This window comes from Telopea speciosissima, chromosome 4 (genome assembly GCF_018873765.1).
Source record: "Telopea speciosissima isolate NSW1024214 ecotype Mountain lineage chromosome 4, Tspe_v1, whole genome shotgun sequence".
NCBI lineage: Eukaryota > Viridiplantae > Streptophyta > Magnoliopsida > Proteales > Proteaceae > Telopea > Telopea speciosissima.
In genome coordinates, this window is record NC_057919.1 from 5812640 (window position 1) to 5828087 (window position 15448).

The 15448-nt window shown below is 39.1% G+C and overlaps 2 protein-coding genes across 2 annotated transcripts in view; both read left to right on the forward strand.

Annotated features, from left to right (window-relative positions):
- Nucleotides 1-6269: 6269 nt before the first annotated feature.
- Nucleotides 6270-15448, forward strand: part of LOC122657668 — a 30538-nt gene continuing 21359 nt past the window's right edge. The window contains exon 1 of the mRNA XM_043852442.1: nt 6270-6276. The gene's annotated coding sequence lies outside the window, so the exon portion shown is untranslated. The remainder of the gene's footprint in view (nt 6277-15448) is intronic.
- On the forward strand, nt 8405-11321 carry LOC122657666. Its single transcript, XM_043852438.1, has 3 exons — nt 8405-9034; nt 9485-9832; nt 9938-11321. The coding sequence occupies exons 1-3, from the start codon at nt 8594-8596 to the stop codon at nt 10517-10519; spliced, it is 1371 nt and encodes a 456-aa protein (XP_043708373.1). The 5' UTR covers nt 8405-8593; the 3' UTR covers nt 10520-11321.

The window sequence follows — 15448 nt, forward strand, 5'->3', positions numbered from 1 at the left end:
GCCACACTACCAGACAGGGTTCTTTCTCTCTAATAATTAATAGGGAGAAAGAAAGCTACATGATCGAATGCACTGCATGGCTCATACGCCTAGACACAAGGCCACATGAAATGACCGTCCAACCCCATGGATAGGCGAAAATTCCTCCAGACACGATGATTATTTTATAAGGCCCTACGCCTGGGCACAGGAACTGTGCGCTGCTCGCGACCACGTAGCGTTGTCTCTTCCTAATTAATAATGGCAAGCCCTCCGCCTCCCATTTGTGTTTGCCATTTGATATTTACTTGAACTCGAAATTAAGATGTGGGGTTGGCCCTGCCCAGGGGTAGTTGAGGTTTGAATTCTTGGACCGTTGGAGGTGGGTGGATTTGACTTAGACTTTGACTGGTCATCCATTCATTCAATCCAATCCAATCCAATCCAATTCTCACTTAAACCTTAATAATTATATTAGTACTCACAACGAAACGAAACAAACCAAAACAATGGTTAATTATTTCATTTCAGTTCACATTTCTTCCTCTCTCTCTCTCTCTGCCCTTTTTATTTTATTTTATCTTTTTTCACTTCAAACACACACACACTGTGATTCTAGAAAAGGGTCTTTATTATTAGAAAATAGTGAAAGGAGGAGTGAAAGGGGAAGGACTGGTGAGTTAGATATGGGAAACTGGTCTCAAGAGAAAAGAGGATAAGAGGAACAATCTTAGTGTCTCCTACCGTTTTGGCACAGTTTGGGGTCGGTGAAAAAGACTCTCTCTCTCTCTCTCTCTCTCTCTCTCTCTCTCTCTCATTATATATATAATCAATAATAGACTTTTTCAGTTTAACAAAATTAAATATATATGTGCGAGCTGGAGGCAACTAAACTCCCTCACGATTCCCTTTTTAGATCCCCAATATATATATATAAAACATGTAAATCTCACTTCTGTTATCTACTCTTCTCTCCCTCTCTTTCTTAATTTCCTTGTGATTGTGAATTGTGAATTGTGAATTGTGAATTGTGAATTGTGAGATATTACTGTGTGTGCTCGATCACTGTAGTTTTTCGTTTTTTAGCTTTTAATCTTTGCCTGTTTGGAAGGAAGGGAGGGAGGAAGGTAGGAAGGGTCCCCTCAGAGATAGAGATATAAAAGATAGGGTTAGACGTCGTCCCAGTTCTGTTATCGATCAGATATTTTCGATCTCCAACGTACACCATTACTGTTGAGTTGCTTAATCAATACGTTACTCATGAAACAACTTAAAACCCGGTTGGTTGGTTACCTGCAGGCCAGGAGACAGGATTTACCATTTTCTCTTCACCGTACCAACCTTACTCCTCTGTTTTTAATTGTTAAATTATACTCCCTACTGCCAACGACGACAACAGCAAAGATACAAAGAAGAAAAAGATATATGAAAAATCCCTCTCTCTCTCTCTCTCTCTCTCTCTCTCGGTTTCTTCTAAGTTAATTATATCACACATGAGTGACACACCAAACTACACTACCAACAACTCCATTTCCAAATACAAGGAAAATAACGGAATTACAGAATGAGCCAGATTTGCTTTCTGTAATGGGTAAAAGTTACGAAATAAATATGGATATTGGCTTTGCTTTTATTTATCTCTGTTTGGGTCTCTGACACTCCAAGTTGTAAAGACATGCCATCCCTAGTAATGGTAGTAGCATGCATTAGGTTATTCTTCTTCTTCTTCAAATCTTCTCCACCTTTTTCTTGTCTTCATGAACCCAATAAGATGTATCTTATCTACTTCTTCTTCTTCTTCTCCAAGTGGGCTCCCATCTTTGCCATTAAAAAGCTGTACACTCTGCAGACTCACAGAATCTGCTCCCCATAATAAATCAGAATAGATCTCTATATATACTATATATTATTATCACTGTTACTGTTAGTTGGGTGAGTCATTGCTTTTTGGAGCAGAATATAGAAAGCTATATGTAGCTTATAAATTTGAAGCATATTATTCTTGATTCAAAGTGTGATTAATTAACACTCCCTCTAACTCATCAAGGACCCTTATGCCTCAAGCAATCGGATTATCTAAAATCTCTTCTTCATCACAGGGACCTGGATACCTAACTGTGCTGGAACCAATATTAATTAGTATTATGTCACTTCTCTTAATCTAGTTTATTATACTTTCAAAGGTCAGCACTGTCATTTTGGACTACCAGTAAGTAGCTGCTCCTTACTCCATAAACAGATTAGAGATGATTGGGCCGGATTTGGGAACCATTATCTGAATTTCAGACTCACCCTTAATTCCAAAAGGAAAAAAAAAATTCCAGCATGTTTGGCTGATCTTGAACATTCCTTCCTAATTGTTTGGATTGAATGGTGAAAAAATAATAGTAACAATAGATCCACATAAATATTAGGGATAGAGAACACTATATGGTCACATGCAGTGTGTGGTCCCTGCTCTAGACACAAGGCCGCATGAAATGATCGCTGCATCCCCAAGAATTTCCGTCTTTCCATGGGGCATGGTGGTCATTTCGTACAGTTCTGTGTCTGGACACAGAAGCTATGTGCCGCATGTGACCAGATAATGTTCTTCTTTCTAAATATTATTATTATTATTATTATCATGGTACAAGTCTAATGGTCTTTCAGATAATAGGTGTTAAGTGGTTGTCCTCATATTTTTCACATGGAAGATCAATTAGAACCCAAATTTTGTGTACAAAATAGGTTTCTTGATACTTTAATAATGTAGTAATATAAAGTTATAATTATTCATTATACTTAAAAAAAATAAATAAATGAATAAAAATACAAGAAGAATATGCCAATTGATAGATAATAAATAATTGAATCTTTATATAAAAAAAAAAAATTTAACACATGATTAATCCAGATCATGTCCTTCCTAATTCAACAGTTGAATTTACTAAATGATACTTTCATATGAAACATAGGTTGTACAATGTAGGAAAACTCTCATGAATGAACCGACCACAAAATAAAAATTTTACCTAGAAAAGATCAGACAGTTAAACGTGAACCTAGTAAAAAAAAAATCTGATCTTTTGCCAAGAAAGAGGATGGGACCACCAATCCTTTTCCCTAGTGGGCCCCTAAACCAGGGGATCCCCTACATACGAGGCACGTGCCATAGTTTGTGATCAGAAGAGACTGCAGGGGCTGTGGCCTGTGGAGGAGGGGAGTGTAAACCAGCCAGGCAAGCACTAGCTAATAGGTAGCTAAGTCAAAAAAAAGATGGAAAAGTATTGTGAACTCTTCCGCCTAACAAACAACAAAGAAGCCAATGCGAGATATGGACCAACGGAAGGCGGAAGCAAAAGCATTATTCATTCTAGATGTGGTCCCCACTTCTTTCTCTTCTTTCTTTCTCTCTCTCTCTCTCTCTCTCTCTCTCTCTCTCTCGACCCTTTATCTTCTCTTTTTTTTTCCACTTTACTACTTGTACGTGATTAAAGGTGGAAAGAAAGAAAGAAATTGGCAGCTTCGGGGGCAGCACTTGCGTTAACGCGTTAAAACTGTAAGTTATGTACGTTGTTGTTGTTGGTGGTCTGGGCCTGCCGTCATCTACGGATCATCGTTGAATCGTTATCCTCTTTTGTTACAGTACGGTGTTGTAACGTATTATGCGGTGGTTGCAGAGGTCATATAGCACAGCGGTTCTCACATGGTATACATGGTCTTTGCAGCTACCACACGATGCATTACAGCATCATGCCGTAACAGGAGACGATAAAAATTGACCATCGTCCGAGGGCCGTCCAAAAATACACATAAACGCTTTATATCTTATTATTAAAAAAAAAAAAAAGAGAGAAAGATCGCTGCCAGGGCTTTTAGAGCTAAAAGCACCTTGACCAATGGAAGCATGAATGCAAGCATCATCTGGGGTGAAATTTCTGCTTTTCCATGGGGTAGCGTAGTACTTTCGTATTTTTCTGACCCTAGGCACAAGAACCACGTAGGCCACGCAACCAAGTAGTGTTTTTCCTCCAAAAAAAAAAATTGATTTCAAAGAACCCATTAAAATTTCTATCTATATGAACATACGAAATTACCACCTTGCCCCATGTGAAATTAACATTCTATCCATATTGATGCTATTGCGCTCGCTTTCATTGGCCCCTCACACTAATGTAGCCCTAGCCCATCCTCCCGTGCTTGTATTTCAGATGCTCATTCTCGGTCCAGTGAAGTCTCCTCCTTGGGTCTCTCAGCCTAATTGATCCCTCGATAAGAACCCGTGAGTGAGAGTTCAAAGAAAGAGCAAAGGGTGGCTGCCAAGTCGGCTATGCTCTCTTGTAAGGCCCACACGACCTAGGGATCTAATGCCTCGGCTTTATATAGGAAGACTGTAAGATTATTTCATTGGAAAAAGCATTATGTTCGGAAGTGGTTCCTATGCCCAGAGGTCCAAACACATGATGGATTGAAATAATCACCCCAACCCCAATGAAGAATGGAAATTCGGTCTCTGTTTTGATGCTGCTTTCATGTGCACTCTCATTAGTTCCTCGCGCTAACACAAGGGCCACATTCCCAGATAGAGAACAACTTCCCTAATTTCGTATAGAAGATAGAGGGAGAGAGAAACACTCTCCTCTGGCAACTGGGACAAGCTTTTCCTATAAATGTCAACAAACATAAAAAAGAGTGGGTACTGGGTAGACAAGAAGAACATAGTAACGCCAAATGGGTTGGACTTTTAAAATCTTACCTAGAAAAAGAGAGAGAGAGAGAGAGAGAGAGAGAGAGAGAGAGAGAGAGATTAGACTTCAGAACTACGTAGTTAAATCTATTTAAGAAAGAAAAAAAAAACTAAAATAAACTATTTATTTTGGAATTGAGATGTTTCATTTGTATATGATATTAGTATCTTTTTCTGGTTGTTTCATTCTTTACCTTTCTGAGCACGGGTTTAGGAATCAGTATCGATTTGATTGTATCGATTGATTCATATTGATATTGACCATGAACAATATTAATACCTGATTGATATGTTGTGGATGTGATATTTTTTTTTATAAAAAAAAGGTTGTTTTGATTTAAAGTCGATACTAAAACGCCTGATATGTATTGGCATCGATACCAATGGCGAATGAAATCATCACCAACACTATGATACATATGAGTAGGAGAAAGTTTTCTTACAATCTCTATAGAGAGTTATAACGTACGCAATTTTACCCCATTTCTCGAAGAGACTGTTTCTCAACTCGAACCTGCCACCACTTGATTGACATGGAATAACCTTACCATATGAATATTTAATTGAATATTAAATTTTTTGTAAAACATCAATTTTTTTTTTCTATTGATCACCTAAGAACTTTAATTTATAATAAAGATTCAAATTATATAGGCAACTTTTCCTGTCTCCTTTTTTGTCTTTTTAATTATTAGAGGAGATTGAGGATGTCTTCATCTTGAAGCAAAACCATCTGTGTCTCCTCACTCCTGTCCCACCAAATGTTTTAAATTTAATTTGAGAGTAGTGAAACCAAATAACCTAATTTCTTGGTTCAAAATAAAAAACAGCCCACCTCTTGGGTCAATCATACATGATAGTGCAGAAAGGGTGGATTGCATGGGTGGGCTTCGCTTTGAACATATATTTATGTTGCTAAGAGCGAGGATAGTTATGGATAATTGTAAGTACCGCGGTTCAATTTCAGTGTCTACAATAACAATGTCCATGTTTGCTATGCTATCAATCAATCAGGTCTTTAGAGACTTAGTTTTGCTTAAGCCACGGTGAAGCAGATGGTTATTATTGTGTTTGGATGGGTGTGAAAATAATAAAGGATATTTCGGACCTCCAACAAATAGAAGGACTAATTATACCACTCGTGGGTGAATCTTTCACTGTGGGTGGAGGAATAGAAACTTTTGGTAGTAATATTATGAAGGAAAAATCTTATTCTAACCAAAGTAGTGAACTAACAAAATGTAATTTTACTTTTACGGACTTGACTCGTGCACAGATGATCCCCCCCCGGGTGCACGTGTGGTCGAGCTTGTCTTTAGTCACTTTCAACCATACTGAATGTAAGTATGGCTATGCATGAAAACTATTGCCTTTACTTTTTGACCTTTTAAAGAGATGACACATCTTTTTCAATAAAGGAAATCCTGTCATTTTACATTACTATTGCATTAAATAACTTATGATAGTAAGATAAGGGGCAATTAAAAGAAAGTTACAACTTTTAGTTCATCACTTTAATGACAAGAAGTTGCATCTTACTATGAAACTGTAACTTTAATAGCAATAAAGTGGGAGCAAAACAAGCTAATACCATCCTTAATCCACATGTAAAGTGTAACTTTAATAGCAATTAGCCAAAGTGGGTGCACAACAATCTAATACCATCCTTAATCCACATGTTAGGTTGAAGTTTAGCTAAAAATTACCATGTCATAAAATAAAAGAATGAAAATTCATTGAAATGTCAAAATCATGTAGAGAAAGTTTAATACAACATGTGGTCATACAATTTGCCCTTAATATAGGAATGGTATTTTCACCACTCGTATTGTTATCAATTTTCTTATTAAAAATAAAGTTGATAGTAGGTTTTTTTGAGGAGATTTGGAAATTTAAAATTCAACCGCAGTTTAGGTTCTTCTTTTGGAAGGTTTTGATTGATGGAGTAACTGTAGAAAATAAGCGTAACATGAACGTCATTCCCTACCAAATCTATAAGAAAAGGAACACAAATTATAAAATTGGGTACAAGAAAAAAAAATGTAATGTAGGAGGATAAGTTTACGTGTAATTTGGTTCTATTTTTGGTAAACGTCAATAAAATATTAGTGTATAAAATTCTATTGCACAACGCTAGTGTTTAGATTCTCTTCCTACAATTTTATTACACATATCAACTCTTCTATAGATTTTTCAATGATGCACCTTAATTTGCACTCTAGTAGTTAAAGAAAAAGTGGAAATGAGGCTGTTAATCGAATGTCTTAGTAGAATAGTTGTGTTTATTATTATACTTTTGGGTAAACAATTGTTGTGTTTATTGCAATCATTCATTCTTAATTCTCTTCTTTTTTTAACCCCAACAATATCAATCTAGTTAGTTCTATTGGCTTAATTCTTTAAGTATTATTTGTTACCCAAAAAAAATTCTTTAAACGTTAAAACCTATTATGTTGGCAAAAGGGGGCTACCAAGATCATAAAGCATAGATGCAAATAAATTTGGATATGGTCTAATAAGATAAATGCTTTCAATATATCATTTATTTGGTTTCATTTCTTGGTTGGTGGAAAATATGGTTTTAGGAATCGATATCACATTGGTTGTATTGGCCATTGCCGATATGGATCGATCAATATGGCATAAATATAGTTTTGAGAAAATCACCCAATTGCTCTTGAAATAAAAAGCATCATCCGTGTTGATGTCCATGTGTGTTTTTTTTTTGGCACCCGCACTGGTGCAGGGGCCACACAACCAAGTAGTGATCTCTTACCTATAGTTTTTTATGAAGAAAAAAATATTTTAGTATGAAATCAGTATCGATATCAATGGCAACCGATACCATTAACTAAATCTATGGTGAGGAAACCGGACCTAACAACTTATCACAGTTTTTTTTTGGTAACCCAACAACTTATCACAGTTGAGAAGAGATATTGGTGACCCAAAAAACGGGTTCATACCCAAAGAGATTAAAGAGAGAAAGAAAGGAGGGAGGAATAACAAGCATCGACCGGGTCCATACATGTCTCTGGGCAATTAAAGTGGTCCGACCATCCCATGTACGAAGCGTACAGAACCATGGCCATAAATAATAAACCGTTTTTACGGTATACCTGTGACGGATCTAAAAGATTGCCGTATCTTAGTATTTAACTGGAGAGGAAAAAATCAAAAAAAAATCCCACGCCGTTTGTGATTCTTCTCCAGTCTCAACTGCCTCCAGCCCAGCGGATCCAGCCTCACTCCCTAACGGCGCAGAATATATGCTGTCAGCTGTCTCTGAGTCTATTCCAACAAAGATAACGCCCTCCTTCTCTCTCTGGCGTTTGTTTGTCGTAACTCGCCAAACGGCTAAAGCCTTTTCTAATTTAATTTACTAATTACCAAAAAAATAAGAAAAGTACTTAAAAAATACCAATAAAAAAATATATTTTTAATTTTTAATGGTTAATTTTGTTTCCCTTGTTTTTATTATCTAACCCCACGAGAATATGGGTATCGCTCTCGCCGAAACCCTTTTTGGTTGTTCCCTTTCTTCAAAGTTCAAAGCGTTCGCTCTTGCAGTGATAGTTCTGAGTAGTAGTAGTAGTAGTGTAGTAGTCTTCCTCCATTTCTCTCGCATTCTCCCACTCAAACTGTGCAAACAATTTCACCATTTTCAGCTATAACTTCTATTGTCGATTAGGGTTTTCTTCTGAAACATCACGAACCTTCGGAGAAGATCCGTCTATGAGGAGTGTTCGGTTCTCCGTCTGTGGTTGCAGACACAGAGAGAAGTAAAAGAAGGGTTTCTTCCTCATTTTCTTCTTCTGCTGCTTATTTGGTTAGTGGGTTTTCTCTCTTTTTGTTCGGGGGTTGGTTGGGGGGCTTTAGGGGGAGATGGAGAGAAAACAAGGATTCTTCTCGGCGCTCAAGGAGGAGGTGGTGAGAGGGTTGTCCCCGGCGAGGTCCAGGGCGAAGAGCCCCGCCAGGAGTGGCTCGCCCATGTCGGGGCTCCTCCGACGGAGGAAGCAGCATACTTCGCATCCTCCTGAACCGCTGATGGCGAGATCCGGGAGCCTAAGGCCAGTGGGGGAGACGCTGACGCCGTTGATGGAGGGGCCTGATCCCGACGGCCGTGATGGAGGAGGGGATTCTAAGAGAGAAGGGTGGGGCCACTGGATGATAGGGCAGCTCTCTCGTGCACCCTCTGTTTCTTCATCTGCTTACAAGCACTCCGATCTGAGGCTCCTGCTCGGCGTCATGGGTGCTCCTCTTGCGCCCGTTCACGTTTGCACTACCGACCCATTGCCTCACCTTAGCATCAAAGACACTCCCATTGTGAGTCTCTCTCTCTGTTTGTGTCTCAAACTTATCTTTCGTCCTCCTTAATTTACAGAAAGTAATGGTTCTTTACTATAACCCCGAAAGAAAAAAAATCAGAAATGGTTATTTGGGACCCCGAGTGGTTGTGTTGCTGGTTAGTTTGATTGTTCGAAATTTTTTGCTTTTGGGTTTGGATTTGTATAAGAATGTCTGTTTTTGCTTAGGTGAAACGGCCATCCTGAGACACTGGTGCTCAATTCATTCTTTTTGTCCTCCCTTCTTCACTACTCTTTATTTGCAAAGTAGTCTATTACTTACTCCCTTTGCAGCTGTTTTAAGGGAAGGACAGTATTTGTTTGTTCTGTTGGAACAATTTTAGTTGAATTTGTGGTTTTCTCCTCTTTCCCAGCAATTTTTTGAAGTCCTATTGATTCGATTCGTGCTCTGGCCTTCTGGATATTGTAGGAAACTTCGTCGGCTCAGTACATACTGCAGCAGTACACGGCTGCATCTGGAGGCCAAAAGCTTCAGAGCTCAATCCGCAATGCCTATGCCATGGGAAAGTTGAAGATGGTGGCCTCTGAGTTCGAGACGGCCACAAAGGTTGTAAAGAACCGGAATACATCCCGAGCAGCCGAATCTGGTGGGTTTGTGCTGTGGCAGATGAACCCTGACATGTGGTATGTGGAGCTAGCTGTTGGTGGTAGCAAGGTTCATGCTGGCTGCAATGGCAAGTTCGTCTGGAGGCACACCCCATGGCTCGGAGCGCATGCGGCCAAAGGCCCTGTGAGACCTCTGCGTCGTGCACTACAGGTGAAGCCTGGGACTCTCTATTGCTTCATCTCTTCTGCTTCAGATGTAGTTTGATTTTGGTGATAGCCGTTTGATCATTTACCCATGTGGCTTCATTTTTTTCAGGGTCTTGATCCCATGACCACGGCTAGCATGTTTGCGGATGCTCGGTGTATTGGAGAGAAGAATGTTAATGGGGAGGATTGCTTCATCCTCAAACTATGCGCAGATCCGCAGACACTGAAAGCAAGGAGTGAAGGGCCAGCAGAGATCATAAGGCATGTCTTGTTTGGATACTTCAGCCAGAAAACGGGTCTCCTCATACACATGGAAGACTCTCATCTCACCCGCATTCAGTCCAATGGAGGTGATGCTGTGTACTGGGAGACTACCTTCAATACCTTCCTTGATGATTACAGACCTGTCGAAGGTATCATGATTGCCCACTCAGGCCGTTCGGTGGTGACCCTATTTAGGTTTGGGGAGATGGCAATGAGTCATACCAAGACGAGGATGGAAGAGGCATGGACTATTGAAGAAGTGGCTTTTAATGTCCCCGGCCTGTCAATGGACTGTTTCATTCCTCCCGCTGATATTAGAGGCGGATCTGTGAGTGAGACTTGTGAGCTCCCTCAGAGTGAGAGGGGGAAGGCCTTGGTGGCAGCTGCTCATCGAGCCAAAGTTGCTGCTTTTGGAGATATCTCATGATAGCAACCATGAGAACATCAGGTGGAAGATGGAAATCGTCTAATTGGATGTAGGGACTCTTCATGGCAGTTTGTTCATACAATACTGAGTAGTTAGTTAGCTTTGACAGACCTAGACTGACTTTAGGAGGTGGGGGTGGGTGGTAAAATGGTAGTAGAGTAGGAAACGAAGCTGATTGAAAATTTTTCGAGTTGGGGGATGTGTAAATCTGTAAATAGAGCATAATTATTCACACATTCACAGCTTGGGTGAATCTTTATACTCTATACAGGGTAGGATTTGGGGCTCTTTGTTTTCCACCTGGGGGGGGGGGGGGGGACAGAACAGATGGAGGTTTGTTTTTTCAATGTACCTTCCATGCAACAGAGGATCGTGGTGATGCTTTGATGGCTCAGAGAGGAATCACTATCCTTCAATAGTTCTAATTTTTCGTGCCGGAATGTTACTGATGGTGGTGGCGATAAAGAATTCAGCTGCTGGCTGTTGTGGCTCCTTACTTGATGTCCTTTGGTTCTTAAGATTTGTTTATGTGCTTGGGTTTGTGTCTTGTTAGTGTGTTTGTTTGATTGATGTAGAAGTTTTTGGTTTGGGTAAAGGAGGGGGAAGGGATTATTCTGGATCCCAGAGCTCTCAGATGATGAAGATAGAAACCTAATTTTTCTTACCTACTGTAACGGAAATGTTGGTGTTGATCAGGGCATCTCAGTCATGGATTGTTCAATGCTGTTGAAAGAAAATGTAAACAGAACTTTTATGTCTTCCATCAGACAGTAATGCTTATATAGTATAGTTATACCATTCACCTTATCGGCTTTCTTGGGTCATTTGCAGATTTGTTCATTCCAACTTTCTTCATCGAATGTTGAGATTTCTATTTCATCTTTCTAGTGTTGAAATCTCCCCATTTCTTTTACTTGCATGACAGGCTCTGATGTCTGGTTTAGAATTTTTGAAAGCTCAGTGACAGTGGTGAAGGTAGGTCCAACAATTGTGATTTCCCTCTCCATTTTTTTCTTGTTTCCCTAAACCCATTGAAGTATATGGATGTGTGCGAATTACCACAGCAGCAGGAGGGGAAGGCACGGGGTAAAAGGGCACTTGGGGTGTGGGAGGGATGGGGGGGGGGGGGGGACCCTCTGAAGCTTTACCTTTCTTTTGATGCGTCGGCTGCTGCAGTCTTAAATCTAAATATATTTTCATGCTTCAGCAGAGCTCAGTGAAACACCCTCAAGAGCCCGCTTGTGGTGTGTTATTGAATACAATAACTAGGGGCAGCAGCGAGGAAGTTTCCTCTCCATAATGATTTGATGTCCCTACTTTTTCCAATTTCTGACGAGAGAGAGAGGGATTCCCTTTTATTTTTCCTATTTCTTGACTCTTTGGTGAATATCAAAGAGAGCATAAGCATGAAATATCAAATAGCGAAGTTTTGGAATCTGAAAGAGGAGGAAAGAGTGAAGGTGACAAGATGGAGGAAACTACATATTTTTTGTAGTACAAACGAGATGGATGAAAGTTGACCATAAAGTCCATAATATGAAAGGCAAAAAGTGTTTCCACTTGGAGAGATTTTTTAGGCGGGTCATGTGGGGAAGTAGTGTTGCAATTCTGACCATTCGACACTTAGAGAAATGTATTGATGTATATGCTAATGCATCCTTGTATTTCAGTCATTTACATTTTGGAATACTTCATTTTTAGGAGGCTGTTTTCCTTCACCCATGGTCAAGCGAGAATTTTTTATCGAAATATTTGGATGATGTTGAACAAGTATTGGAAAAAGGTGGGGGTATTATTAATTTCATATAGTAGGGGACAGAGCATTTATCACCTTATATGGGTGTACTTTTCGTGCACTGTAACACCTACGATGCATGAAAACTTTTGTTTTGTCTTTATACTCCATATATGAACGAAAATATGAGTAGGAGACTCCATATATAAAAAGAAATGGTTGATTGTGATGAAACTTAAAATGTGATCGAGTAGGAGACTCCGAGGTCCATCTATCCATAAAATTATAGCTCCATCTAATATACTACATGGCAGAACGAAGGCCTATCTAGAGAACCCTCTTAGGATCAGCCCACCTAGAAAATCCTTTCCTATAAATGAATGCATTACGCATGCACTCCTAATTTGTCAGACATTTATCAAAAAGCATCTTGAGGGCATCTGTGTAAATTAAGGGTTGCTTTTTTTTTTATTGATACAATTTGGGATCAGAACAAGGAACCGTCTTAAAATTGACCTTTTAACTCATGGAACTGATATGTCCCATTATTATATGGGATGGTTTTGGAAGCTGATTTTACAAAATTCAATTGTAATAAGATTCTTTTGTTACTAAAATTCTCTTTCACTTCTAGTCCATAAAATGATTCATGTTTATGTGTGGGACCAATTACTAAATGAGACAGCATGATTTTGGTATGCTTATGGTTTATATTCAATTATTTGTATGCCTTGTTTAACCCCCCAAAAAATAATTTATTTGTATGTTTTTGGGAAGTTATTTGTGTATTTATAAATTTTAGACTTATTTGAGTGTTTCGAAGTGCCAAGAACCATTAATGAACCAGACTTGGACCATCCCATTATTAAACGGAATTGGATCCTAGTTTTGAAACCGTTTAATAAATAAGACGGTTCTGAGATTAGCCCCAAGGACCAGAAGCAATTAAAAACCGTCCCAGTTACCCAGAACAGTCCCTATTGACACCCTTAAAGTCAAGGGTATAATTGTGTCTAATACTCTGGTGATGATGCCTTTTCCCATAAAGCCATTGGATACAATGAGAATACGCCCTAAACTTCAGCAAACCCATGGCTTATCCGGTTATCCCTATCCAATGGAAACTCTATCCATTCTATAATTTACACTTTTCACAATGATTTATTTATTTTTTTTCTCTCTTCCTGCCTAGTTAAAACAAGCTATGAACTATAAAGAGGGGGACCATGAAAGGGAATTTAAAGCCTTTGAGTTGTAGGTGTTAACCTTTAAATGCTTCGAAGAAGAAGAAAAATAATTCGAGAAATTCTTCTTAATAGTAATATAATTTATTATAGCACGAGTTATCATTCAATGAGTCAATCTAGATTATTGTTTATAGTTATTATGGGGAATGTCAATATTTCGTTTTGGCAATTATGGAACTGCCCTTCTCCTTCTCCTTTCCTATGATGAAAGGCATCAGTTCTAGATGAACTTGGAAAGATTATTCTGTGTCTTAATAATCTAAGTTTGACCTAACTTTGAGGGACTGTTTGGTACTTAGGAGTTTGAAATTAATTATTAATAAATTTCCCACCAAAAAAAAAAATACTAACTCCACTAGGAAGAGTTGAATCCTTTTGTAAAAATAGTTTCTTATCTAATTTTCCCAATTTTTATATATCATTGGAGAAGGGTTTTCGGTAATTTTTGTTGACTTTGGGAAGCCATTGTCTGTTTGTTCTAGTTTTGTAATAGTTTTGTTTGACATGTTTTTGCGTTTCCATCTTTGTTTTTGTAGAACATACACTGTTCTTTGGGAAATGAGAGTTAAATTGAGAAATTTTTCTTTTTTGGGGAATGAGTCTGATAGTCACAAAGAAGCTTCCTATTTTTTTTTTAATTTTTGATTCTCTCTGCAAAAAAATTGATTAATTCTGAACAATTGGGTTAAATTGGATCAGAGCACCTTGAGTGATTCTTATTTCAATTTATGCAGTTCCAACAATGATTTGATCTGATTGGGGAAAAAAATTGGTGACAACTATGAACATTGATTAAAGATAACTTATAGTGTTTTTATTACTATGTCATAGATCACTGCCAGTAGTAAATTCCAAGCACCTACCTTGGTAATTTGATAAGGCCAAAGCAAGAAGAGAGTAACCTAAAGGGATGGTTGACTCCAAATCAAGGACACGAAAATTGGAATCCGGGATTGAATTGGTAAGTGCTGATTTCGATCTCAATGTGATTGGAATCGGCCTCAGAAACCCTAGAATCGATCCTCTATTTATGAAAACCCAGCAATCAAGGAAGAAAAACCTCTGGATCGGTTGCATTGGAACGTCTAAAATCAAGATCTGCCATGGTTTACTACAATCCGTTTCCAATTTTTGAACGACTGTGTTTGGTATGCATTCATGAAATGCATTCCAATTTCCAAGTCGAGAATGCAAAATCGACTTAGAATGTATTCTAAGAATACATACCAAACACATCTATACAGGGATCGGTCAGAATCAGAATTGACCTCGGCTGCTCCGGCTGATCCAGTCCCAATTTTTCAGTTTTAATCTTAAAACTCTTTGGACCACCACCTCCCACCCCCCCTAAAATGTTGAATTTCAAGTCCTTATCTGTAATTCTATGAAGAAAAGCAGTTTTGGGTCATGCCCAAATTCCCCTTGTGGTCTAGATATTTAGGACGGCCCCATAGTAATTGGAGTCAGGGTTGGATGAGGTAGGCCCAGTTCATCCAACAATCTAACCTTAAAGCTCACACTAGGAGGCCTGGGTCCAAAGAACACAGTCCTTGTTTAATTGCATGCCCCAAGGATCCAAACAGCCCGGGCTGGCCCGGCCGACCCACGAGAGTTTTCGAACAAGCTAATTGTTGTTGTTGAATATTGGGCTGGCCAGTGCAGAACAAGCCTAACCCACAATCAGAAGAGAGCTCCCTGTCATGGACTCAAAACTCCTCCCTCCCCAATCCCACATCTGGGCTGGGGTTGGATTGGGGAAGGGGTTTGGATTTCTAGGCCTGGAGTTGGACCAGCCTGGGCTGGGCTGAAGCCTTATATGGGATAAATCTTGCTTGTCTTGAGCCCGGCAAGGATGGGCCTGGGTTTTCAAAAACCCAACCCCAGCCTCGCCTAGTTGCACCCCAAATTCACATCATCATCGTTCAACCATAGTTAAAACTATAAACC